Source organism: Mus caroli, chromosome 5, assembly GCF_900094665.2.
Source record: "Mus caroli chromosome 5, CAROLI_EIJ_v1.1, whole genome shotgun sequence".
NCBI lineage: Eukaryota > Metazoa > Chordata > Mammalia > Rodentia > Muridae > Mus > Mus caroli.
In genome coordinates this window covers 16,305,478-16,333,068 of record NC_034574.1, presented here as the reverse complement: position 1 = coordinate 16,333,068, position 27,591 = coordinate 16,305,478, and the positions used below count along the sequence as shown (strand labels likewise).

The window sequence follows — 27,591 nt, the reverse complement described above, 5'->3', positions numbered from 1 at the left end:
TGCCTCTGCCTCTGCCTCTGCCTCTGCCTCTGCCTCTGCCTCTGCCTCTGCCTCTGCCTCTGCCTCTGCCTCTGCCTCTGCCTCTGCCTCCCAGGTGCTAGAATTAAGGGCATGGCCACCAGGCCCAACAGCTGTTTTCACACAGAATAAGCGTTTTAATAGATGCTAATGGTTAGTAAATTGTTTTGATTAGTTAATAATTAATCTGTGTTACACAGTTTTAGTTTAGGGATCATACTTAAATATAGATAAATAAGTAGTTAAATCATACTGCAGGGAGCTTATTTTGCAACCAAGGAAGTTGTTATTTTTCTAAAAGCTTTCTCTGATAAAGGTTCCAATATTCTCTCCAATGTTCCCCTTTCCTGTTGCCTTTTGAGTTTCCCTGGTTTCCAGTAGTTCCTAAAATGTGGGCAGTCAGTGCAACTTGTTTCTTGGTCTAACTCTGACATTTTCTGACAAGCCTTGGTCAGTTAGGGAAGCAAGGCGGTAATCAGTGACCTCCAGCACGCTATGGACTCGGAGAGCAGCAACCCTCAAGCTGGGCATGTGCAGGGATGTCCTGGTGTCTGGGTGATTTCAGTGACTAGTGATTGTAGCCTCCAGGCAGGCTTGTTACGTTAGGAGAGGACAAGGGTTATTTGAATATGAGGTTAAGAGTTAACATGTACTCTAGTATGTGGCATGTATTACCATATCAAAAACCAGTCTTGTCCCAGCAATGCCATGCAAAAATGAAAATCTAAAAAAAAGTAAAACAGGTTAAATGTAATCTGTCAACATTATGACATTATTTATAAATGTAAAAAATAGAATGTCATCTGAAGTTTTGAAAAGCTGGTCGTCTTTCAGCAGGTTGTATTCCCGAGGTGCCTGGCACCAACTCTGGAGTCCCCATACCTGTCACAGCCAGGACTGTACTGGGGGGAAGTACTTATCTCTGTTTTTTTTTTTTTTTTTTTTTTTTGCACAACATTGCAAAACTGTGGAGTGTAGAAATGTGTGTAGATTCCTGCATACAATAGGCCTGGTGTGCGATAAATAATGCTTAGAATTATTTTATCATAGTATCTCCTCCCAATAGAAAACCCTGAGAATAACTATTCAATTACTAATTGTGGGATCTGTTTAGCAACTAGGAAAACATTATGTAATTTCGACAAAAATAAACTCAACCGTGCATATGCAGTTAATATAATTTTACTAAGCATACGTGCAAGAATGGAATAACTACCCGTGGTACACAGTGTTATTCTTTGAGAATAGAAGAGTGCACCTTTTAAAGGAAGTAAAAGTCCCCGTTTCTTAAAGGAGAAATTGCTTAATAGGAATACAACCGGCCTTCATAGTCCTAGATAACTAACCATTCTGTTTGTTCAAAGAAAACGCCATTTTGTATCTATTTAAAGAGAAGACTGCAAGCCCTTATCTTGGGTTCATGTTACCATTGTTTCCTTCATCAGCAATGGCTGGCAGCACTCGAACACCCCCTGGTGGCAGCATGCCCAAAGTGCTGTGTAGCAGTGTAGGGGAAAGATAAGTCTAAGGACCAAGTGGTAAATACTCAAAACTGAAAAACTTCAGCTTGAATCTGTGCTCATTTATATGAGGTTCCATGTGACAGGCATCATAATCATTAATGTACATCATTACCAATGAAAATATGCTAGAATAAAACCTGATGCACAGATGTAGGTCTACCCTGGCTCCTTGTTCCTGGACTTTCTAATTGGTAGGATCTGTTTGATTGAGTATGACCACAATGCTCCACCCGGCCCAAATCTCATCATAGAGTTAAGTGATTCTAGATGCTTTAAATCTGGCTGTGTTCTCTTGCTGACCAGACACAGCATAGCATGGAGAAGGGGCTGCGATAATAAGACTGTAGCAGAGGGTGGAATCGTTGGAGAAGGGGAAGCGTCAGATAGTCCTGTGATCAGGCGTCGTCAGTGCTTGAGTGAGTCTAATGGCTCTGATCTGTGAGCTTTGCAGGCGCTTTTCCTGTCCACTCCAGCCCTTCTTAGGAGAGGCAGAGCAATATTAGATGGAATTATTTTCCATCTTTCACCCAGAAAGTCAGAGCCAAGTAGACTTGGGTGTTTTAATTCTCCCAGGCTGCTTAGATTCTGATAAAACCCTCCAAGTTTACCCTAAAGATCAACAGAGAAAAATCCAACTCTTTTGAGCTTCCTGATGAGGGGTTAGACAAAGCTCATGGATGTAAACGAGCTGCTCATGAACTTCCTGGCTCACCCTCAAGCTGCACATTCGTAGATCTGATCCCACACAGCCCGCAGAAACTTTGAGAATTAGCTAAATGGTCAGTCAACTCCCCAGGTCCCAACAGGAAAGCTCTAGATAGCCATGCAAAGGTGCTGAAAATTAAACCAGTCTAAAAACCATAGCTGCCAGCAGCATTGGCTGGATCTTTTGACCTGACCTGAACTGAACCATGTCTACTAAAGCCAAAATATCAACTGTTTTCATGGGCTCTGAGTAAAGCCTAAAATCCCATTACATAACCATTCAACACTTTTCACATATGAAGAACCAGGCAAAGAGAGCTCAGCTTGCCTAAGAGACAGCAGATGTCAGCCTGCATGCTAGCGGTTCCTGAGTTAAGTGACAAAGACCTCACTGCAGCTTTTACATGCACACACCAACAAACAACTCCAAACATCAAGACTAACGGAAGAACAGAAGTCTCAGAAGCCGCAACTTATGAAGACCATCTCTCGATATTGTTTGTTTCCAGCTGATTCAGGTTTTCACTACAAAAGTAACCCCAAAACACAGTCTTAGATGCAGCCAAATACTTCTAAGTTGTTCATGTGGGGATTTTATAACCGAGAAATACAGTAACTGAAAAGTTAAACAATCAACCGATGGGTGAACAGAAGATTGAAAGAAAGAAAAGTCAGTGACTCCAAGATAAATAGAAAATACTCTGTCTGAAAAACAGAGCGAGTAAAGAGAGAGAACCTGAGAATCGCATGGGACAGTAGCAAAAGAGGCAGGAAGTGGAGAAGACTCAAGAGTAACTCCCCAGCTTGTGCACTTGGAAACGAGATGGGGCAGAAAGTGTGAGGCTTCAGAGGGGAACAAATGGACTCTCACTGGAAAAGTCTGGCTTTGTCTACCAAGAGTTGAGAAGTGAAAACTTGCCAGTTGAGAGAAGTTCCAGGCTGGAGATGCTGACTTGGAAGTCATTGCTTGTCACTGGAACTTTGGAAACAGAAAGGGGAATAGAAAGGTTAGGCTCCAGTGCCATGAGGAAACAATAGTACATAAATCTTACTGTGACTGTAGAGAAATGTGACATTTTTTTATGACCTGGTGTGGTGGTGGACACCTTTAATCCCAGCACTCAGAAGGCAGAGGCAGGTGGGTCTCTGTGAGTTCAAGACCAGCCTGGCCTGTGTAGCACGTTCCAGAACAGCTAGGGTTATGATGATGATGATGATGTAATTATTTTATTTACTTATATCCCAACTGTTGCCCCCTCCTGGTCCCCCCTTGAAGAGTTCTTCCCCTCACCCTCTCCTCTTCACCTCTGAGGGGATGCCCTCCCTAGATATCCCCCACCCCTGGAGCATCAAGTCTCTACAGGATCAGGCGCATCCTCTCCCACTGAGGTCAGACAAGGCAGCCTTCTGCTACAGATGTGCCAGGGGCTTTGGACCAGCCTGTGTAGGCTTTTTGGTTGGGAGTGGCCCTATCTTTAAAAAGGGGGGCGGGGAAGGGAAAAGTGTGTTTCTCCGTTCTGACATAGTTCAGTGAAAGTCGCACAGCCCCCATCCTGTGTGCTTGCCAAGTGGTTTCCATTCGGTGTGGCTGGGAAGGCAGGTGGCAATCACCCTCCATTGTCCCCAGTCCAAATGCAAGGGAAGCTATAAAATGCAACCTTCCTATGTATTCAGGAAGAGGGAAGGATATGACAGATATAAAGTGTGTTTGTCACAGGGCCTCTGCTTAGTTTCTTCTGCTCCAATGCTCTATGTCTCTCAGTGGTGCTTCTCTGTAATACCATTCCTGAGGAATACAAATGTCATGTAAAATGTGGGAGCTCTTGGGATGACCCTTATTCACAGCTGTGAACATCTGCAGGGTCTTCCCTTCATGATGTCCATGGTACTTTCCCAACTCAGATGTAAATAACATGAAGCAATGGGTCATTCTTCCGGCAGCTCTATTTCTCTGTGTGACTCTTTATTTAGTTTACAAATTATGTATTTCAAAGAATGAAAATAGGAATCAAACCAGCTTCAGCCATCCGCTATATTCCTGCTACTAATTATCAAGTGCCAACTATCTTCTAGCAATGGTGGCGCAGTGTAAAAAGAGCAAAGTCTCTGTCCTTGCAGAGCTAACACGTGACAAAATACCAGGCAGTGAGGAGCGCACATGGAAGAATAAAACAAGCCTGGTGGGGATTGTTAGTACTGTGTTAGGAGGATGATCCAGAGGAAGCCAGGCAGAGGAACCGGGCAGGCCAGAGAGCCTGCGGTTGGAACAGATTCAGGAAGACCAAGTTGGCGAGAGGGAAATGTGACAAGCAGCAAGACTGGAGAGGCAGATGATGCAGAGTTTCAACTTGGTCCAGGTTTGACTAGATGTTATTGAGCAGAAAACTGATGGGATCTTGTTCATGTTGCTAAAAATCACTGAACTGAAGGAGGGTTGACTATCAGGGCAAGGGTGAAGTCAGGCAGGGCAGAGCCTTTGGAAGGCCCCAGTCGTAATTCGAGGCAGAAACATGTAGACAGGAAAAGGTCCAGAGCCTGCCTGGGAGGAGTCCTAATCCACAGGGATGCCCATGATCCAGGACACTTATAATAACATGCCCAGAGAGCTGGCGTATTAGGTACGAACATATGCTGCTGCTGGAGTGTAGGCAGGAGGAAACACCTAAAGGCTAAAGAGCGTCAGAGCCATCACGGAGAGAAGCTAGGATGTGAGGAGACAGACTGGGAACCCTCTGAGAGAGAGGGCACTAGGATGTGAGGAGACAGCCTGGGAATCCTCTGAGAGAGAGGGCACTAGGATGTGAGGAGACAGCCTGGGAACCCTCTGAGAGAGAGGGCACTAGGATGTGAGGAGACAGCCTGGGAACCCTCTGAGAGAGGGGGNGGGCACTAGGATGTGAGGAGACAGCCTGGGAACCCTCTGAGAGAAAACAGGAAGGCGCTGGACAGAAACAGCTTACTCTTTGGTACATTTTGTCAAACATGGTATTTTCTTTTGGCAGCTTAACAGAAGAAAAGAGTATCATATTAAAGGAATTTGAGAAGATACCTAAGCCAGGAGTAAGTATTAGAGTTTATTAAATTCAGCTGTATTCAAAAATCCCTTTAAAAATAATAGCACACCCTGAGACATTTGAAGCACCAATAATCCACAGTCACTGCAGATGCCACGAGGAAGAGGGACATCCTTGTGAGTAGGCCCAAGCCAGGCATGCTATAGGCTTTCTGTGCTGGCATCTACTCGAGGCTGTGCTTAGTCACAAAGCAGTATCTGCTTTGTTTCTAGAAGAAAATAAGTTTCTGTGCCTGTCACTTAAGAGCATCTCTTCTGTTGCTACTGCACTCAGAACTTTCTGAGCTTCTCAGACCTGGTTCATAAAGACAACACATCACTGTCACACCATGACCAAGGCAACATGTAAAAGAAAGTATATACTTTAGAGCCCATGGTTACACAGGTCAGTAGAGGCTTTCATGGCAAAAGGCAGGCAGGTGTGGCACTGCAGCAGTAGCTGAGACCTCATGTGGACCCAAAACAGCAAGGCAGGCAGACAAACACACATACACACATACATACACACAGAGAGAGACAGAGACAGAGTCAAAGAAGAGAAGAGGAGAGGAGAGGGGGGAGAGGAGGGAAGAAGAGAAGAAGAGAAGAGAAAGAAGAAGAGAAGGCAATTTAAATTTGAATTTTAGTTACAGACTTAGGTAACTTATTTTAACTCCTTCCAGAAGTACATAGGAATCTCAACAAAAACTCAGAGCAGGCTAATTAATCTATCCACTTGACTATTATTAGCAGATAGCCCTTCTGAATATAAGAAGGTGTTTATCATATGCAAAATCGCCCTATTCCTCAGTGGATCCGGATGAAAACTGGTAACAAAATCAGGTACAACTCTATGAGAAGACACTGGAGGAGAACGAAGCTGGGTCTGTAAGAATTCACACAATGGCAAGACTGAGGATTTATACTGAATTGTCATCAATCCGTCCTACTAGATGGATTTCAACATTTAAACCTGGAGACTTTTTGTGTCTTAAATTAGGATGTTTGTCCAGTAATAAAATATAGAACCTTTATAAAAAAAGGTGTTTATCTGTAAGTCAAGCCCACTGCAGATAATAAAGCAGAGGAAACCAAGTGTCCTGTGAGCCTGACGGAGGATGCTGAGGTACTACTGTGTGGAGATTCGAGCCTCCTCATAGTTAGCTGCCGTGTATGACTTAGGCTAACCACCAGACAGATATTCAGATTATTTGCATTTGACTTTGTCAAATCTCAAAGCTACAAGGAAACAGAATGTACATTTTCACAGTGCTTTTTAGTATGAAATAAAAACTAACACAGAAAACATTTAAAATATGAAGCACTCAATTGTAAAAAGTACTTCAAAACCGTCACATGCTTAGTTAACATGGTATATCGCATGCTGTGGGTGAATGTATCAGGCATAATAAGTTCCCCTGAACTTCCTGGGAATCATGAGTCTTAGAACATGTCCAGTGGATACAGTGGATGCGATTGATTTTAGTCCCATTTTAAAGTAGGTGAGCATTCACCTGGACTGTCTAACTGACCATTCTCATGACGCTTAAAGGAAATAGAGAAGAAGACGAGGCTCCTGAAAGAAAGCACTGAAGAACTGCGCAAGGAGGTGATCCAGAAGAGACTGGAGATCAAAAACTTGCGGGAAGATGTGGTGTTCAAGCAGAAGCAATTAGTGAAGGAGCAGAAGGAGCTGGAGGAACTGATGGAATATCAGGTTGGCTTGAAGGTATGTTGTCGACAATCCATGACTGTTTAAACATGGTGCCTTTGTGGATATAAAAACACAGGGATGGAGAGTTAGCTACTACTCTATGTGACCAAAGGAGCTGTCACACAAACGCAAAGGACTCTGTCAAATGCAACTTGAATTTTGAGAATTTATAAAGGGCATGAGGGTGTTTGATCAGAAAAGACATGTGTAAGCTCACAAAAGCTGTCATCATTTGCAGGCCTAAGCTTGGCAAATGGGCCACCAACATTTACAGTGAGGGTCACAAACACACACGATTTCTGGAAAGGCAGAGAATATCCATCCCTCTTGTATCTGTTTGTATTGCCTTATACTTGTATGCTTGATCCCACTCTCCCTTTTACTGTAAAAGTGACTAGGAGCATATATTAATGTTTTAGGAAGCAATTAGTTGCAATTAATTTTATTTTGAAAAATGTATAATAATTCTCAAAACAATTTAAGTTCTTTAAAGAACAACTCCCAAAACTCATTGGCCTAGAAAATACTCATGATTGTTTCTGACCTTTTCCCCTCTTACCACACACCCATCTTATCTGGGGTATAGGAACTAAGAAGAGACTCCTTTGCCAAGAGCCCAGAGAGCTTCAGCTTCCAACACATCGCATCTAGGAATCTCTTCCAAGGGCTTGTACCTAAGTTAGCAGTTGTAGCTCTTTACTTGAAGAGGGGCTTCAAATTGCCAAACTTCAGCCCTGTAAAGCCTGAATGTGCTCCAGGATTAAGCAGGATCCCACAGAGAAGCACTTCACCCTGTCAGTGCTGTGTGGTGTTTAGCTCTCACACTCATGTGTGGTTCCAGAGCTCACAATCTCCTGAGCACCTCAGATAAGAAGGGTCTCTTTCATCACCCCTACTGGAATGCCTACAGTGAACTTTCCACTAATGCATACAGCTTGCAAATCATGAAGGTCCACAGGTTTAGCTTCCAACCTGGCCCTGCACGTATGACCTGTGTAACTGTAGGCCATGTGTTTGGTTTCTTTTGTTGTTGGTTTTTGTTTTTCTTGTCTCTTTCACAGTCTGAGGCAGGGCTCCCTGGAAGCAGTATCTAAGACCCTTAATGTAGGAGAAATCTATGTGGTTCACAGTGGGGTGGGATAGAGCTAAACAAGATGGGCTAGATACTGTTTCTGCTGTAGAACTCTAGTCTTGGCCTGGCACCAGAAAGAACCCTAGATCTTTAACTGAACCACCGAGGCCTGAGCCAAGGACCATGTGGCTACATCATTACATCATTACATCACCTAGCCACTGGCCACAGCCTCCTCCATACTTCCTTCACCTCTCTCACATGAGAGAAGAGGGAATCTTAGAGGGGCACCTGTAGCTGTCCTACTCTGTCATCTGCTTTTTGAGATGGTAACAACTATAATGACCTGATAAGGCCAGTGTGAATATTGGAGGAAATAAAGTGTACAGGGTGGATGGTAAGAATTCTACAAAATTTAATTTTTCTTTCATTCAATTTGCTTGCATAATTGACTACACAACTTACCATGATTGTTTTTCTTTACCAGGATGACGTGGTCCACCATCAAAGTGTTCCTGTACAAATTACAAAGGAGATAGAAAAAATGACACGCAAAAAAGTGTATGGTTTAATATTTTTATTCTAAATCCCTCCTAGGCTACCTCTCCCAAATAATGTGTGTATATGTTATAATATTTACAAGTTATAATCTTGAAAATACCTGATCTTGGTCCCATATGGGCTCTATGATTTATGTTCTTTAAAAGAAAATAATACAGCAAATGATAATAATTCTATTTCAACTTATAAATTCTGTTTCTATGGAGACCACCAATGACATCATCAAGACTGGGGATTAACCATTTGAACTTAGAATTTCATGCTCCCAAATGATGCTCAGGCAACCGCAGCCCAAATGATGGCAACTTCTCCCTTTGCATAGATTCACCCTCAGACAACCAGAGCAGACTTGGGTGTCACCTCAGACAGTCAGAGCAGACTTGGGTATGAAGATTGCTGAGAAGCTCTCAGGATTTCAGTGATCAAAAAGAAATACAAGATTGGTGCATATAAAAATATTCTTGAGAAATAACATGATTACTCTAGAAGCTGCTCTTAAAAGAATACAGGAAAATGGAGCAGTGGTGATTCTAAAACCCAAGGTAACCAGAAGGGAAGTTAACAGAGTCGAGTCTGGTCCAGGAGGCTAGTCACAATGGGAGCAGAAACCACAGGTGACAGAGTGCCATCTGAGGAGAAAAGAGAATGGGCAAATGCCTGTTTTCAGGAGCATTCTAGGAAGTTATCCCCTGTCCCTCCCTCCCCTCTCCCTTTCCTTTTCCTTCTCCCTTCACCGCTGTCCTCCCCTTCCCCTCCCTCTCCTCTCTCTCTCTCTCTCTCTCTCTCTCTCTCTCTCTCTCTCTCTCTCTCTCAAGTGATTAAAACAACTGACAGAAAACAACTTAGGGAAGAAAGCAGTTTATTTCAGCTTACATTTCCAGAACACAGTCCATCATCGAGTGGATATCAAAGCAGGGATTTCCAACAGTAATCATGACACACACAGTCAAGAGCAGAGAGATGGGAAAGAATTTATATGCTTCTGCTTGCTTGTACTCAGCTTGATCTCTTCCCTCTTATACAATTTAGGATCTCCCTGCCTAAGGAATGGTGCCACACACAGTGGGCTGTGTCTTCCCACATCAATTTACTTAAGACAGTCTCCCACAGACAAGCTCATTGGCCAACCCAATGGAGATCATTCCTCACTGAGAATCTCTTCCCATGCAATTCAAGTTGATGAAGAAAGTTAACGATCACACCTCCAAGTATTTCCTGTCTTTGACCTTTACATCCTTCTAAGCTCAGTAAACTTGTGACTAGTATATTTTTGTCTGATAATAGGTAGAGACAGCATGAACTCAAAATAAACTCTCTTACTTCTGCTTCTGTGTGTCTTCCCTACAGAGAAACAGAGAAGAAAAATATTGTCTTAGAATCCGAGTTGAAAGAACTAAGTGACTCTTTAAAGAAGCTTGAAAACAAAGTCAACACTCTTTCAGAAGAAAGGGATGACATAATGAAGGAAGTTGAGAGCAAGCGAACCTTACTAGAAGTCAAAGAACGAGAATATGGCCAACTGCTTAAACTATTGGAACTAACCAAAGAGAACGAAGCCTCCTCGCTAGCTGAAAGGTTGCTTATATTTCTGCACATTCTGTCATTTAAATTTTAATCAATGATGTCTTAAAGATTCAAAACATTACCAATTGATTGTATGCTGTTTCAATAACAAGTTGTAGAATTATAAATCAATTTTTAACTATTAATTAAATGTACCATCAAAGCACTTTGAAATATTTTTCCTATTCTTTAATTAAAATTTCCTCAATTCTATGGTTCTGAACTTAGGAATAAAATCTATTGTTGACTGTAAGTTTATGGGGAACTATATTGCTGAAATATGCTATGTAATTCAGAGTTTTGCCAATCAGTGAGTAGTATTTCTGACATAATCCCAACATTTTCTGGATGAGGGAGATTTCATGGTGTGATTCCATACTGGAATATTTTACTTCTGACTCCGTGTATATGTGGGTGGGGTATACACATGTATTCATGAGCTCATAGAAATCAGAGGCCAACCTCTGTGTCATCCACCTTGTCTTTTGAGACAGAGCCTCTCCTTAGGACCTTGGACTCCCTGATTAGGCTAGGCTAACTGGCTAGTGAGCTCCAGAGATCTGGCTGTCTCTGCCTCCCCAGCACTCAGAATACAAGTGGGTTCTATCAGTTACAGCTTGTTACATGGATATAGGGGGCTCAAATTCTATGTTTGTGTGGCAAGCCTTTTCCAACTATAGACTCTACTATCCCCTGACTTTTCTTAAATGCTAGAGGTTGAACCTGGGACTTTGCCCTGGTAGGCAATTGCTCTACCACTGGCCTTTACTTTATTTCTTATGTTAAAGTAAAATTTCAAGGAAGGAAACTTGAAACCCATGACTCCCCAGCCTATCATTACATTTAGTTTATAAGATTATACTTCTAAATGATACCAACACACAAAAGTAGCTGATTTGGGTTTCACTTACGGTTTATGGTTGAAAAAAGTTCTGTGTATAACCTTGAGCATGCTGTCTTTGATAAGCTTAGAAAACTGTATAAGACAAGTCACTTTGATCCTCACACTTGATCTGAACAGAGGGATCTTGGATATCAATCTACGGAACTGCCTCATCGACAAGCAAAACTACCATGATGAACTTTCTCGTAAGCAAAGAGAGAAAGAACGAGATTTTCGGAATCTGAAGAAGACAGAGCTGCTCCTGAAAGTGTCCTTGGATGCGCTCACTCAGGCACAAGCCATGAATCAAAGGCTTCTACTAGAGGTGGGTATGAAAACACGACATCTCCATTTGTTTAAGCTCAGGGCTCTCTATGAAAGTAAAAGTGTTGTGCTTTTGCTATCAATAGAAAAAAAGGGACAGTGGGGTAGCAATTTGAAGATGTGTTATCCCATTAGACTGCTGATAACCCTGTAATATTTCCCACATCTTTTTCTAGCCCAAGACTAGTCAATTTTTTTTTTGTTTTGTTTTGTTTTTTTGTTTTGTTTGATTGGCAGAGGGATAATTAGTCCAGCCAATTTGGAAAGAGCCTAGACAATAGGCCTGTATGCAGTATTAGTATATACTATGCAGGAGGGTTTAAAGAGTCAGATCTGGCAGTAAAGGAGCAGATCTGATTGCATAAATGTCTGTAGTCAGTTGGCCATCTGGACTACTAGCTAAAGGACCCAGTATCAAGCTGCCTGACTAGTTTTGTGTACCACCAAAAGTAGACTCTAGTCAGAGGATGCTTGAAGTAATAGGATATCATTTGACTACTTCCATTCCCAGGAGTATGCCCTTGCTACCTGGGAGTCTCATTTCTTTCAGACAGTACCTGCTGTGCATACCCCATGCTCATGGAAAGGCAGAGGGTCCTTCAGAGGGCTGACTCCTTATGCTGAAAGCTGTGTTGGTACATTCTTTGATGAAAATGGGGTCAGGTCTCTGAAATGTGACAGCCGATTTGCACAGAACCCATTCTCTTTAGAATTATCATGTTTTAGGATCTTGTGCACGTTCATGACCTTGGAAGTAAACAGCCAACTCTTGTAGACATGTCTGAACCTAACCTGCACCTGGTTTTCTTCTCCTAGATTCATGGAAAGTTTACGTTGCTTGTGTCCTTTGCATTTAAGAAGTCACATGACTGTGTCAGGCCAGTGTATTGTAGGAAGAAGTGACATGCCATTTTTAGCTCAAGGCATTTTGTTGCCAGTGTGAGGCCTTCTGACCCTTTCCATCGCCTGTGCTAATTGTGGAAGGATGTTATGGAATGGAAGTGCTGTAAGGTGGGAGGAATACTGAACCATAGAAGTCTTGTTACTGGGCTCAAGTGATGATAGCTCAGTGATTAAGAACACTGGCTCCTTTTCAGAGGACAGGGGACAAGAAATTCATTCCCAGTACCTACGTGGTAGTTTACAACTGTCCATAGCTCCCGTTCTGGTACTATTTCCTTTCAGCCTCTCTGTATCCTTATTTATGTGTACCTCATATACAGCACATACTCTTACAGTCTGGCCAGAGAAGATAACACCTTTTCAGTCTTGTGTTTAGCTCAAATATTAACATATAATGCAATTGTAGGTAGATTTGGACTATGGCCACACAACAGCAGTTTCTTTGCTCCATATGCTTATATTCTATCTTCTCTCCTTTATTTCTTCTTTTAGATTCACCAGTGTTCACTGTTGTTGTTTTCACATTTTAGATACTGACTGGTTGGGTTTACACTGTCCTTATCCTTTCAATGATTTACTGGAAAGAGTAGAACAGTCATCCTTGCCTTAGTAGAGCCCAGTGGAAACTAACACTCTTCCTGTTCCCAAATGGAGCCTTAAAAGACTCTCACTCTACTTACCTTTGTAAGTCTAATCCCTCTAAACACACTTTTGATATCACGTTGCAAGTTATTTTTATTGAAAGGTTGACTAATTACAAGATACTGCTTAGCCTAGAGCACAACACATCAGAATGTTAAATTAGAACTCTGAACACACAGACTTGGAAGGAAAGAAGCCCTGGCTTTAATCAAGTTCTCTTCTTAATTCAATTCTGGTAGGTCCCTGAAAATGAGGATAGAAAACAACTGTGTCTCAGAAAATGTGTTATAGAAAATATTTTCTCCTCATGAGAAGCATAGATTAAAAAATGTTTAATTGGATGTAGAATCAGTTTTGACAAATGATTTTATAATTTTTACTGTAGAAGACAAGAATATGACTCTCTTTTTGGTCCATATCTATATCACATGGTTGGGTTTGTTTTGTTTTTGTTTGATTTGGGCTTTTTTGCCCCTCCATATACCAAATATTGCACTCTGTTACAAGTTGTACATTTCTGAGACATCATGAACATCCTGACTCTCGTTTGCATGTTTTCCCTGTGATCACTAATTTAACTCCAAACTCTGCTCAACTGCACACATTTCCTCAAGAATTAAATGCACATTTGACAATCTATTCATTTAGTTTTTTGAAGAAATGGCTTCTAATTGTTGCCACTGACTTCTAGCAGCCAAAGGGACACACCCCAAGAGCTGAATAAGTTGAGTTATTTCACATTTCAACAAAAGTGAACAAACTGTAGAAGTCTCAGTAGAGGGCACTGGGAAGGGCTTACAGCCTTTGGGCTTCTGGTATGTGTTGGGGAGAGAGTTTAAGGAAAGAGACTCTGTCATGAGTTTACATGTTGCCAGAAGATGAGAGTAATTCTGCTTGACTGTATTAACAGATCATAGTAATCAAAAGAGAAAAGACTAGATGGCAGAAAGCTGTAGTTGGTAGAGAAGGTTGTAAGTAGAGAAGGTATAACATTTTTGTGGCTTGGGAAATGTTCATATTTTGGTTTGTATTCAAACACAATTATGGAGTGGTTTTGCTTTCATTTCATTCTAGTAAAATCACAGAATGGCTTTGTCTTCAAGTTCTGTGAAATTGATGATGTTGAACAAAAATAACAAAGCCCAGCTGCAAGTGGCAGGCCCGCTCTGTCTGATATACCAGATGGCTGTCTCTCTACTGCAGCCTCTGGCCTGTTCCAGACTAGTTTCCTTTTTTAAGTACTTCCTGTCCACACTCATCTTGGAGCCCTTACTGTATCACCTCTGCGGTGTCCCATACTCTCCTCTTTATTGGATCTCTTATTACATGCATTTCTTTTCCTCTCTTGGATCACTCCCTGCCTGTGTGTGTGTGTCGGGGGGGGGGTGATTTCTAGTCGTGTCTTGAGAAAATGAAGGTTGAAAATGACATGTTTGTCAGAAAATAATGGAAAACTATCTTCCCATCACTATCAGCATACATAATTAATATTTAAGTGGATGTGGAATCTTAGGTCAGAAATGACTGCCCTCAGCCTAAGGCACTGAGCAGATGTCTTCTAGATTGTTGAGTCTCTATTAAAGAGAGTTTGATGTCATGATTCTTTGGCCTTTGCTTTAACCCTTTTCTTTCCCATGCTGGAGCTCATAGGCTCTTTTTGTTACCTCCAGAATTTTTAAATTTTGCAACGATAGTCTTACAAGTAAGTCCTTTATCTTTACTCTTGTCAGAGACTCAGTTCTTCAATTGTCTTGAACTATGTCTTTAATTTAATCACCTCCATTTTTCTCTATTATGTGTTTCCCAGGGCCCTCTTATGTAAATGTTGGGCCTTTTCTTTTTCTTTTTTTAAATTCATTTTTGTCATTTTGATTTGCTACAAGCCCGATCACCTCAACTTTTCCTCCTGGTTCTTCTCTTTCATCCTGCTATCATAACAAACCTTCCCATAAACTCTTTGTCTTCTTGTTGTTGTTGTTGTTGTTGTTGTTGTTGTTGTTGTGTTCTCAGCACCTGGGATTGAGTTTAGGGCTTCACACACACCAGACAAGCATTTCACATGGTAAACTATAACTCTAGCCTGAAGGTTTCTTTTCTGCAGTTTTTTGTTTTGTTTTTGGTTTTTGTTTTTGAAACATTCACTATGTAGTCAGACCTAGTTTCAAAACTAGTGATCCTCCTGTGTCTGCCTCCCGAGTGCTGAGATTGCCAGTCAGAGTTCCCCAAGCCCAGCTCCAGCTCTTTTTCTGTAGCATTTCCTGTCTTCTGGTATCTCACAAAAGTCATTTATTTTCTTCAAATTACCTTTTCCTGGATTCTGTAATTTGTGTTTTTCTTTGTTTGTTTGTTTGTTTGTCTTGTTCTCATTGGATTCTGCCCTCCAATAAACTATGAGCAGAACACTATAAAGCTGATTGAGAACAGTCTGCCAGTGACAAGGCTTTTCATGACATTGATCTGATTACACACAAAACATGAGGAAAGGCTCTGGACTAAGTGGGGGTTGCAGTGGAATACTCAAGTTGTTGGGTTCTTAAAAATTAAAAGCTATTTATATAATGATACAACTACCCATTAAATTCAAAAGAGCACCCATAGGCTATAAAACTCAAATGTAAATACATTAGAACCTCTTACTGACTTCAAGCCCTACTACTACAGTGTCAGTAGCAGTTAAGTTCTTCTTGGACCCAATAACCCATTCATTGGCCACTACCCAGAGCACACAATAATCAGAAACAAGGACCATCAGACCAATCCCTTCCACTGGACTTTTCATACTTACATTCAATCCAGAAAGGAGAGCAGTGGTGAACACGAAGGTCCAGCTAGTCTTTAGCCTTAATTTAGTTATCGGATTCCCTGTGGCCTCTGATTTACTGATAGACCCTCCCACAAATTCAAAACAGAGTCTCAAAAAATGTTAAGAAGGTTTCAGATAAATATCCAATGATTACACTGTATGCTGAGATTCACTAGTCTCAACTGGGATGTTTACTGCAAAAGAACGATGTCTAACATCCTAACTTTTACAACAGTTTGACTTGTTTCTCATGCATTGAAAATATCTGTAAGAACATTGCCCAGCCATTAACAGAACCTTCTAGGGAGCAACACTGGTAGCAAAGGTGGAGCAGGAAAGATTTTTATTATTTTATGTAGGTCTACTGTATGGGTACAATGAATACACTTTAAACATGAAATAAAAACCAAATCTAAGAATTAAACATACACAATCATATAAAACTTGGGGACAGATGCAATTTGGGGCTCAAAGTTAATCATAAGTGTTTGACATCATCTTTGATCCCAAAATTGAGAAGCTATTTTTCTGACACTTCAGTGGAGACTTCAGCATGACCTTTAACATGTTTTGGAGATGACCGTTAGAAGATTTCCTTTCAAAAGACAGCAATTAGGTTTGCAGCTTGGTTTCAGTGAGTAACAGAAAACTAGTGTAACTCTCCTAAACAAGAGAACATTTTGTTCATATAATAAAAAGTCTGGATATGGGTACATCAAGTAATTTCACATCACAAAAAGGCTCAGAATTATTTTAGCTCTCTCTTGGCCATCTTTACTGTATTTCTTCTCAATGGTCACAAGACGACCATTCCACAAGAAAGTGATGACCAGCTTGGCTGACTTTCTTTTATAAATATAATGTTTATAGTATTTCTTTGAGGATTTGCCACATATTCTAATTGTATTCATCCCAACTTTCTCCTCCAGCTCCCCCAGATCTACCCCTCCTCAATCCTCCCCCTCCCTCTATTTTATGTCTTCTTTTCAAAAATCTTTTTGGAAGTCCCAGTGTTTCAGATTCCTGGTTCTCTGGCTTTCACAGTCTTTCTGGCTTCTCCCCCTGAGTCTCAGCGGAGTGTTCTGTTGCAGATGTATCTATTGGCTGGGCCTGGCCACCTCTCACTTGGTTGCTCACTGCAGTCTGGCCAGCTGCAGCCTTCCATGATGCTCTCTGCTGTACAAAGGAGCTTCTTGGTGAGGGTGAGAGCCACACTTCTCCGTGGCTATCATGGCAAGTGTTTAGTGTGCAGTTAGAAATTATCCTGGCTTAGGAAAGAGGTGGCATAGGTTTTCCTCTGGGGTCGGTGACCTCATCAGTCATGAGTAGTCATGAAACAGGCATGAATTCCCTCCTATTGAGGGTCTTAAGTGACCACCCCAGGATATAGGCCACTATTGTACCTTTCAGAATACCTTGACCTTCTGGTGGTTGTGGTTCACAGGCATTACAGCTGCGTACGACTATTGATTGCTTTTCTCCCTTGGCAGCTCCTTTTGTTACTATGAGAGCTAGTTCTTGGGGTGGAGGCTTCCAGCTCAGTTCCTCCAAGTCCTGTGTCTGAAGTGTATGTGGTCAGCAATCGGGTCTTGCCTTCTTTCTCTGAAAGGCAATCAAGGACAACAACAATGGCCTATATAGTTTTGGGGGTAGAATCTCTTGGACTCCTCTCATCAGCAACTCAAAAGGTTTCCCATACCTGACACTTGAGTTTTTGCTAGATGGCCTATGGTTTGGGAGAGAGCATTGCCACCCCCAAGTACTAAAACTTCAGTGCACACACACACACACACACACACACACACACACACACACGAGCTCTTCCTCATGGGCATCTCATTTTGCCCATGCAGTCTTCCTAATTATTCAAGGCTACACTAGTTTCCCCTTTGTTTTGCTTTGCTTTGCTTTGCATTGCATTCATCTGTTCATTAGAAACATGAGAGTTTATATTATTGTATGAATTTCACAAGACCATATTTGTGCTTCATGACAGCTGTCCATTGTAGATGAAGCCATGAGAATCAGGAAGTACTGGGCACCTGAGGGCACAGATGGTGGTGCTGGAGAAGCACTGAGTTATAGATGATGACCAGGGCACCCAAAGATCCTGTTAAACCACCAAGCAGGATCTTTCCCAGTTGTGCATACTGGCTTGGGTACAACCCTGGTGACTTGAAGAATGTTGTCACCAGAGGAAAAGAGCCACATCAAGTCGTTTGCTTTCTTTCATAATTGGGTCCAAAGTAGTCAAGTAGGCCATTATCACCCCAGGGTGACCCTTCCACAGCCTTGGATGCCTGCCTTCCCTCATTAGCTACTATGGGATTCCTTATCAAATACTTTCCCCCAAGTATTTTAACACAGGACAGAAATACAAACTAACACAACAAACAAAAACTATAACGGCAAAAATGTAGATCTCAACAACGAAAAGATTAAGGAGCTTTTTCTTTAAAGAATTTTAAACTAGGCGTGGTGGCGCACACCTTTAATCCCAGCACTTGGGAGGCAGAGGCAGGCAGATTTCTGAGTTCAAGGTCAGCCTGGTCTACAGAGTGAGTTCCAGGACAGCCAGGACTGAAACTGTCTCAAACAAACAAACAAACAAAAAAGAAAGAATTTTAATTTACTCATCAAACTATCACATTGAAGTAGTGAGTCATACTCATCGTTAGCCAAGGACTGGCTTTGTTTGGCATAGTTTCCTAAGTAAATGCAGACTTGGTAATTATAATACTCTCCCATAAATGGTCCATCACATGCAGGCTCCTCTGTTCCAGAATCATGAACTCAAGAGGCAGCAGGGTGTGCTAGAAAGATCACAGGCTCCTTGGCTGACAGTGTGGGCGTGCACCTGCCCCAGGAAGGAAGGAAGGAAGTATGCCTTTCTCCTTCCCAGACCCCTGGGTGCCTCCTGCCAGTGTGGTGGATGAATAAGATTGTGCATCCAGGCCCTCGGATCCCTGCAACAAATTTAGGCAATGGTTAATACATGTTAGATATTAAGATTTATTTATAAAGGTTATAGCATTTGCAGCTAATGAATCATGTAATTTTGGTAGATCTTCATATTATACTTTGCTTTGATTTTATAAAGCACAGCCAGAGTAGAAAATCTCTATAAGATTAGGAATCATGATTTGCCTGCCATTTTTAATATGTATGTAATGGGGTTGACTCCAGAGGCTGTTTCCATAATAGCACCTATTTTAAATTTTGATTTCCAGATGGAAGCTATCCCAAAAGAATACCTCACATTGCCTGAACGAAGGAAAGAGCTCCACAAGGAGGTGGATCTAGCTAAGAGAAATCTGGCTCAACAGGTTAGTATCAGTCACACTTTTACCTCAGAATGGAGAATGAAGTTGTGTCTCAGAAATGCTCCAGAAAACCACATCAAAAGAAGAATACCTAGGGGGCAGGAAGCAGATGCGGGGCGATGGGGTTGGGAAGGCAGAAAGTATCAAATAATGATATACATGTATATGGAAATGCCATAGTGGAACCCATTCATATTTATAAGAACATATATAAGTATGTGCATTAATATTTAGAGTAAAAATCTGATGTTAGAGCCCCACTTATAATGGGCCTGGTTTTCTGGTTTTGTGTTTTGTTCTTTTATGGGGACGTTTACTAAGGGTTGAATGCAATGTTCAAGCGTGCTAGCCAAGTGCTATAGGTGAGTGTACACACACCACCCTCACCTCCAAGTTCATTCCGCCACTGGTTTTTGTTTTCTAAGAAAAGAAAAGGATGTGCTTGAGAGGACAAGCCTTCCCAGGCTGTGAGGCCAGGCTGTGAGGCCAGGCTGTAAGGATTTCTCAGATAAAAGGCTGTTTGATGGCATTAAAAGTCAACCGTGCTTCATCAATGTCTGTTCTCAAATTCCAAACTTTTGTCAGTCGAGCTACCGTTGAGGTATTTTTAAAACATAATTTTAAACTTCTCCTAGTCGTTTAAAAGCACAGCAAGGAGAAGGTCGGTGGTACTACCCCTCTAGTGCCCACCCTTCATAAAGTAAAGGAAAACTTGGAGCTCGGTCTCTTAATAAACACAAAAGGACGAGGCCGTGCTCTGTGCCGACCTTGCTGGGTTTCTTCAGAAAGCAAATTCTAATCCTTTGCTTCTCAAAAGAAATCTCTGTCAGAAGCTGAGGCCAAGTTAGTGGAGCAGCAGATTGCACAGGAGAACAAACTTCTAAAGGAGCAAGAAAGCTTGCGGGAGCTGGTGTTCAACCTCGGGCGAATGACTCAGATCAAAATAGATGAGAAAGAACAAAAGGCTAAGGATTTCCTGAAAGCCCAGGTAACTAACTGCCTTGTGTGGCCACCCACTAATTACTACATGAGTTCAAGGGACCCTCACTTTAATGCATCACTAATTAGAAAGTGATAATTCCACATTTCCTTCAAATTCAGTGACCATAAATTAAATTTTCTCTAAAGGACACTCAGTCATATCCTAGAAAACCAAACCAAACCAAAAACAAACAAACAAACAAACAAAACAAAAAAAACCCAACAACAAAACAAAACAACCCACAACCTTCAGTTATCAATAGTTACCAGTCTAGAGGTTAAAAACCAACAAAAAGAATCACAGTGATAAGAGCTCTGAAAGATGGCAACTTCAATAAGAATGGTGTAAGTGTCTCTAGTGACCATGGCTGCCAGGTGCACAGGCCACAGAGAGAATCTGTAAGTCACAGAGCCACAAATTTCACTGTGACTTGCTTCTAGACAACCTGGGAGCAGAGCATTTACAGGGTCATCAGGTGAAATCATACAGACCAATGCAGGATGCTCTTAGCTACTGCTTCATCCCAGGATTTCCTCAGACTCCTACAAAATGCCACGAACAACATCATAAAGCAAGCACATACACACGCGAGTGTATGCACACATACACGCACACATGCACACACCCACAGAAGTAACTAAAATTTTAAAACTAGACTCAGTTATGCCACAGGATTGTGTCTAGAGGTTCTTTGTTAAAAGTAAATGAAGGCTGAGATATATTTCAATGCTAGAGGCTTGCCTGTGCAAGCTTTGTTCTCTTGATGTATGTGCGACGGGTAATCAAGAGGCAGTTGACACAGGACGACAGCCAGTGAAAGTCTAGCTCAAAAGACACAGTGAGATTGTGTTTCAAAAAATTATAATAATTTTTTAAAAATATGATATGAGATATTACTAAAGCAGACCTCATGCACTTGTCAAGTGACCTAGGTATGGGCCATGTATAAGTGTGATCTTTGTTCTTGCTCTGAGTGCCTACAAGGGGATGGGATTTTCTCACTCCCCAGAAAGAGCTCACACCTACACAGCACTGATGGGCACAAGGATGAAATAGATTCTATAGCAAAGAACAGAGGAGAAATCATTAGCCACACAGATCCCCAGCTCTTCTCACCACTTTCACTGTTTAATTAGACACACTCACACCTGAGAAGTGAGAATCTCAGAGAACAGAGGCCAGATGAAGCCGAGCAGTCGAGGGCAGATGGTGAGGGTCACACAACCCACCGTAGACAGTCTGGTGTCATTACAAAAGCCCTGTGGAGCCATGGATAATTGGGCTCACAGAAAATAGATGAGAAAGACCATAGTCTCCCAGGATGCTCTTAGCTACTGCTTCATCCCAGGATCTGCTCTGAAGAGTGGAGGAGGGTTGAGGAGAGCAGCTAAGGTTTGAGAAGGTCATTGCCACCAAAGTCGGGGGTTGGACTGGGGTCAGTCTAGAGCACTGTTTTCAGAAGCACTGACTGTTGGCTGGGAAGAGTCCACCCCTGTGAGATTTCCTCGTTAGAAAACTTCCCCTCTTTTCTTTTCCAAAATGTTAGATCTACCAGAGGTATACTTTGTTATTCCAAGAAAAGAGCTGGTCTGTTTTACAAAGCAGTCACGTTCTAACAGCTCCGGCTTACTGAGCCTTATGTTATCTGTGTGTGACTAATCCACATAGGCTGAATTTCGTTACTGAATGGGCTAGTTCATACTAAAACATAAGACAGTTCTCCCTTTTGAAGTATGGAAATCATAAGGGAAAGTTTGTCTCTTGTGTACTTCATTATTGGGAATTACTCTATGAAACATTATTTGTAGTTAGCTGTATTTCCACAAGAAGGCATTGAATCTTATTATTTTATATCATACCTACATCTCTTTTTTTTTAAAAGATATAAGGTGGCTGGGATTGAGATTCACACTGTTGTCACACTCAAGACCATGTAGGTCCAAGACAGTATAGATGACGCTTTATCTTACACCAGCTTCCTTCTTTGCATGTAACCTGCAGGTTAGCTGGAGACCCCCATTTTCACTGAAAGTTATACAAAATAAAATCACGGTGTATCCACACTGACTTGACAGAACAAGGACAAATGATTTTGCTCTGTCTGCCCCTAATGGAGGGTGACTGAAACTACTCTCTCCCTGGAGTTCTGCCAGCAGACACTCAATCTCCAACCCACTAGGCAGTTTCTATCTAAAGAGCATCACTAGTACCTACTAGTATAAAGTGTTGAAAGTACTATATATACATACATATGTATATATAAGTATGTATATATTATACATATATATATATATATGTGACTTTTGAAGGTATAACTGCTTTCTTTTTAATATATTTATGTACAGTTTTACAGCTAGTCTCAGTATGATGCCCATTATAAAGGAAAACACACGTCCAAACAAATGGACAGAATTACACTTTAAAACACTGCCTCAGTCTCTCACAAAATGCCAGAGGGTCCAGGTCATGATGTTTGTCAAACTTCCTGTAAGTCCTCTTCATTGCCCTCTGTAAGCACAGTGCTCGACTGGCTGGGCAGTGCAGGCTACAGTCACTCCTCCTCAGTAGTCCTCTCCCAGTTATCCACCCTGTCTGTGTGGACTCTCTCGTCCTCTCCAGTCCTTCTGAAATCTTAAGTATCCCCTTGTCCTAGGTGATGGGAATCACTCCCGCTGGCCAGGGGGCGCTTAGGAATCTCCTGTTCTCCTCATCTATACAACAACAAACTAAGAACTGACAGATGGGATGGAGTGGAGCTCAGTCTCATCTCGTGGCTTTTGGTGGTGGTGGTTTTGATAGGGTGAGATAGGGTCTTACTATGTATTGCAGGCTGATCCTGAATTCATTTCAACCCCACTTCCTCGGTTTCCCAAATGCTGGCATTACAGACGTGAACCGTTAACACCTAGCTTTCTGGTTGTTGTTAGGGTTTTTTGTTTGTTTGTTTGTTTTATTTCTCACGTGAATTTTTACATTTCAGCGAAGATATAGTGAGATTGTTAAGGAAATCAAATCAAAGGACCTTGAAATCAGGCTATACAAGAAGAGAAAGCATGAAATTCATAGGAGGTAAAAAGAATTTGGTAAAAAAAAAAATCACGATTTAGTTATTTGGGGAAAAGTGTTACTTGCTTTTTAATTTTCAAAAACCATCTCATGTTTTCAGACTCAGAGAATTTGCCAGCTTGTATGATACAATTAGAAATGAAAGAAACAAATTTGTAAACCTACTTCACAAAGCTCATCAGAAAGTAAATGAGATAAAAGAAAGACTCAAAATGTCATTAAATGAGCTGGAAATCTTAAGGAACAGCGCTGTCTCTCAAGAACGGTAGGAGTCATAAGCCCCCTGCTTGCTTAAGGGATCAGGTTACCTGATAGGCCAGCTGGAGGGGCCACGGCAACACTGAGGTTGTGACAATCTGATTTAGACCAATCAGATGTTTTATACATTTATCAGAAACAAAATCTAGTGGCAATTTCCAGGATCTATACAATTGTAGTTGCCAGGCTACAATGACATTTGCAAACTTTAGAGAATATTTAATATTAATGCCTAAGATCAGTTGTCCTGTCAAGCTTCCCTGCTTCCTTGACCTTAAAGGAACAGACGGAGACACACAGAATGTTTGTTTACTGCCAGAGCGAGTGCATGGCCACTCAGGAACAGGAAGGCATGCTATACCCCCGGAGCTGTGGGCTCTAACCAGAAAAACCTATGACACGTGCCTTCCAAGACAGCTAGGCCAAGCCAAGTCCACGGTTCTCTGAAGCTTGCGTCCTTCTAAAGCCCTGTCTTCTGTGTCTCTGGCACTCCAGACTATCCTGGGAGTCTTCAGAGCTCGGGAAATACCTTGCTGTAGAGGGCGGTTGGGAAGCCTTGATTTAACCGGAAATCTGCGTTTGCTGACACTGAAGGTCCTTGCCATCAATTGGTTTTTGATCTATCAATAAAGTTGCCAGTAGCCAATGACTGAGGGGCAAGATACTGAAAATTGTGGGAGTGGAATAGGATGCAGGGAGAATTGGGGACAGGGGTAGGGGGTGGAGGGCAGGGCGGACTAGGAAGAGAAGAAGGGGATACAGTAGCAGCAGGAAAAAAAGGCCAACCATGTGAGTTTTAAGGTAAGTGGCCACTTCCGTGGCTGGGCCTGGGAAGATTTAGGAGTGACCAGTCATTGAGTTAGCCAAGGTGCACAAGTGTGTGTGCTTGTGTGTGTGTGTGTGTGTGTGTGTGTGTGTGTTTTCTATTCGCTATCTTGGATCGTGTGCACCCGTCCAGGAGCACAAAGTCATGTAGACAAAACTACCTGCTCCACCTTGCTTCTCAGGTAACAACCTAGGTGTCTGAGCATGCTTCCTGTTCTCTATCTAGTAGTCACAGTTTTTAATGAATGCAAAACTTAATATAAAACTATTTTTACTAATGATGAACTGCTGACTTTCATTGCTCGATCGAGAAATGAAGTATAAATCTGATATCTGCATTTGAAGTTAGGAGACAAATCACTTCTTGGATAGCATCCCCTGGTTGTAGGTTTAAGGCACGTGATGTGCATATGGAGACTCAAGCCGAAGCTCTGTCCGTCTCTGTCTGTAAGACCTTGGGCGAGATACTCTATCTCTCAGGACTTTCTTTATAATCCTCCTCGTTAGTGTGTAGAACTTTTTGTTACTACACAATAATGACAAACGAGTTTGTCTATGTAATAACATCAGAAATAACACCTGAGAAATTGTAGTCTTGGAAATATATTGTTTACCACATGCCAAGATCCACTGGAATCTTCCACCTACTTGGTTCCTGATTTGCTGAGACTACATAACTAGATTTTTCTGTTAGCCATCATTGCCCAGATGACTTCGATAAACATAATATCAAATACCCTGATTAAAAAGCACGATTGAAAAGGGAAATTTCCTAGTCAGATTCTTACCCAAAAGGAAATTAGAATGCCACATGATATCATCCAACCTGACCCATGTGAGTCTGCAGATCCCATAGGCATTATCAACAGAAGCACCTCTGTCCTCAGATCTCAGTCTCCTGAGGTGACAGAGCAGAAAGAGACCTTTTCACAAACAAATGTGACACAGTGGTTGACACAATGACAGTATTGGTCACCTGGCTAGAGGAAGGATCCCACAACAGAGAAGGTGTGTCCTGTGAGGTCCTGGGTGAGCATTGCTCTTCAGACATCTCAGTACTCTTGAAGAAAGTAATGATCTTCCCCACTGTGCCATTATTTTAAAAGAAAGCTACAAAACGCCATGCTAAAGCATTCCAACAACGTGACCATCAAGGAGAGCATGCAGAACGATGTGTGCAAAATCACTGCTAAACTCCAGGAAATGAAGGAGAAGAAGGAGGCCCAGCTGACCAGCATGGACAGGCTGGCCAGCATGATCACCGTGATCGAAGAGGAGATGGTGCAGCTGCGCAAGAAGTATGAGAAGGCCGTTCAGCGGCGGAACGAAAGGTAAGGGTCGCAAATGTGGCTGGGTTGAGTGCCCGGGACCCTCCTGAGAGGTAGCCATGTTCTTTACCCTTTGCAGGGAGCTGTGGGTTTCCCATGAAGACAAGACAGGCTGCCTGTGGAAGGGAAATAGCAGGGAGGTTGGGGCAGTTGAAGAGCAAAGTCGTCTCTGAAGCGCTAGGAGAGTGGTTCTCAACCTTCCTAATGCTGCAGACCGTTTATATACAGCTCCTCAGGTGTGCTGACTCCCCAGCCACAAAATTATTATTATTCCGCTGCTACTTCATAATTTTGCTACTGTTATGGATCATAATGTAAATATCTGATCTGTGACCCAATGGGGGTCCCATCCCACAGGTTGACAACCAGTACTCTAGGCTCACACTGAATTCCTTCTGCATCAACTGCTGTGAGTCACTCTCTGTAACCTCGCTCCATCTGAGCAGACTTGGCTTTATCAACCCATTCTCATAGTTCATTTTCCCCACGATTAACTAAGGCATAGAGGACTGACATATTTCTTCTAAGCTGCAAGCAGCCACAAACAGGATATTACTCTTTAATACCCTCTCCCCGCCCCCACCAACTCAGTTGCTTGTATTCTGAGAAATTGGTAGGTGAGATGCGGGAATGCTGAAGTCATTCAAATTTTGTCAAGTGTGCTGGGTCCCGAGGGACAGATGAAGCATTGGTGCTGCTCTTGTTAGCAAGGGACTCTGATAAGAAGAAGAAGCTTTGGTAGAATAAAGCATAAAGAAAGAAGGTGAAGAGAGCACTGAGGTTAGCCAGGGACAACTAACTGCATGTGCACCATTGGAGGGAAGAGAGAGAGTCAGAAAAATTAAAGGTAGCAGTTACAGCAAGGTATGTACAGGTAGTGTGGGGAGATCTCTAAGAACTTAAGTTCTTCAAACAGAACTCTTTCAAAGGACTGCTGAATGCTCTTTCTGGTTTAAAATGCAAAAACAAAGCCTAGCTGGCTCCTGGCACAAGCAGAAGTTTGCAGGCAAATAGAGTGTTCCGAGGCCTGGGTTTGACCAAAGGTACTGGAGGAACAAAACCTCACTTTGTTTCTATCCTGTGGCTTCCTCTCAAGGAGGGGCCTTTCCACTGTGGCTGTCAGCATGGTGACAGAGGGCAGGTTACAGGGCAACAAGCATCAGAAATGTCACTTTTCAGAGATCCCTATGCCTGGCGACTCTCTCCAGAGTCACATTCCTAGACTCCTGCCCAGCAGCTTCTGCCCTTGCCTGGCAAGTCTGACCCAAGAAAAGATCTGCAGATTGGGCTTGAGTTTTGCTTTGTTCACATGTTGGGAGTGACCTCCCTACCCCAGGGAAACCTTTGGGGCTTACCAAGGCCACTGTGGCCAGCCTGCTGCACAGCTAGCCTTAGATTAGAGATGCCAACCCCTCTTGTCCCCATGGAAGACCCAGTATTTGGACCTTAATAGACCAAGCTATTAGAACGTATCACTATCCTCTGGAATTCTGTTCTGTATGCCATGAGCCCAAAGCCAGAGGGAACTACGGTGACTAAGAAACAGTGGCCTCAACAACCCACTTAGACTCCTGCTCTGAATTTGACCACAGTGGTGTTCAGCTGATTGAGCGGGAAGAAGAAGTGTGCATTTTTTACGAAAAAGTGAATGTCCAAGAGAAGATAAAACTTCATCAGGATGTTGAAATCCACATTCTGGAAGAAAAAATCCGATTCCTAAAACTGAGGGTTGCCGAGAAGCAAAGGCAGATTTCTGTGACACGGAAACTAGTGCCAATCAAGAAGTCCCTGGACGCCGACCTGGCTGTGATCCAGATTCAGGTGGGTGAGCAGTCAGGGGACATTTCCTCAGGCCATTGGCTTGGCTCCTGGCCCCTTGGAGTTTATAGTGGAAATGGGCTCTTGAATGGGAGCCAAGCTGCACTGCTGGTGATAACTTCCTTGTTATTGTGTTTGAAGATGGATTTGAATGTTGCTCCAGGATGGAGTTTTGAGAATCTGAGCTTCCCTCTCCCTCTCCCTCTCCCTCTCCCTCTCCCTCTCCCT

At 42.3% G+C, this 27,591-nt stretch overlaps 1 protein-coding gene across 1 annotated transcript in view; it reads left to right on the top strand.

Annotated features, from left to right (window-relative positions):
• The window catches only part of Ccdc146 (coiled-coil domain containing 146), a 124,835-nt gene that overhangs the window by 88,293 nt on the left and 8,951 nt on the right, over positions 1-27,591 (top strand). Inside the window, exons 5-15 of the mRNA XM_021163157.2 lie at positions 5,249-5,306; positions 6,851-7,027; positions 8,572-8,645; positions 9,993-10,220; positions 11,230-11,416; positions 18,994-19,089; positions 19,904-20,074; positions 23,049-23,137; positions 23,235-23,399; positions 25,324-25,548; positions 27,138-27,366. Of these exons, the coding sequence (XP_021018816.1) occupies positions 5,249-5,306; positions 6,851-7,027; positions 8,572-8,645; positions 9,993-10,220; positions 11,230-11,416; positions 18,994-19,089; positions 19,904-20,074; positions 23,049-23,137; positions 23,235-23,399; positions 25,324-25,548; positions 27,138-27,366 (1,699 nt within the window). The remainder of the gene's footprint in view (positions 1-5,248; positions 5,307-6,850; positions 7,028-8,571; positions 8,646-9,992; positions 10,221-11,229; positions 11,417-18,993; positions 19,090-19,903; positions 20,075-23,048; positions 23,138-23,234; positions 23,400-25,323; positions 25,549-27,137; positions 27,367-27,591) is intronic.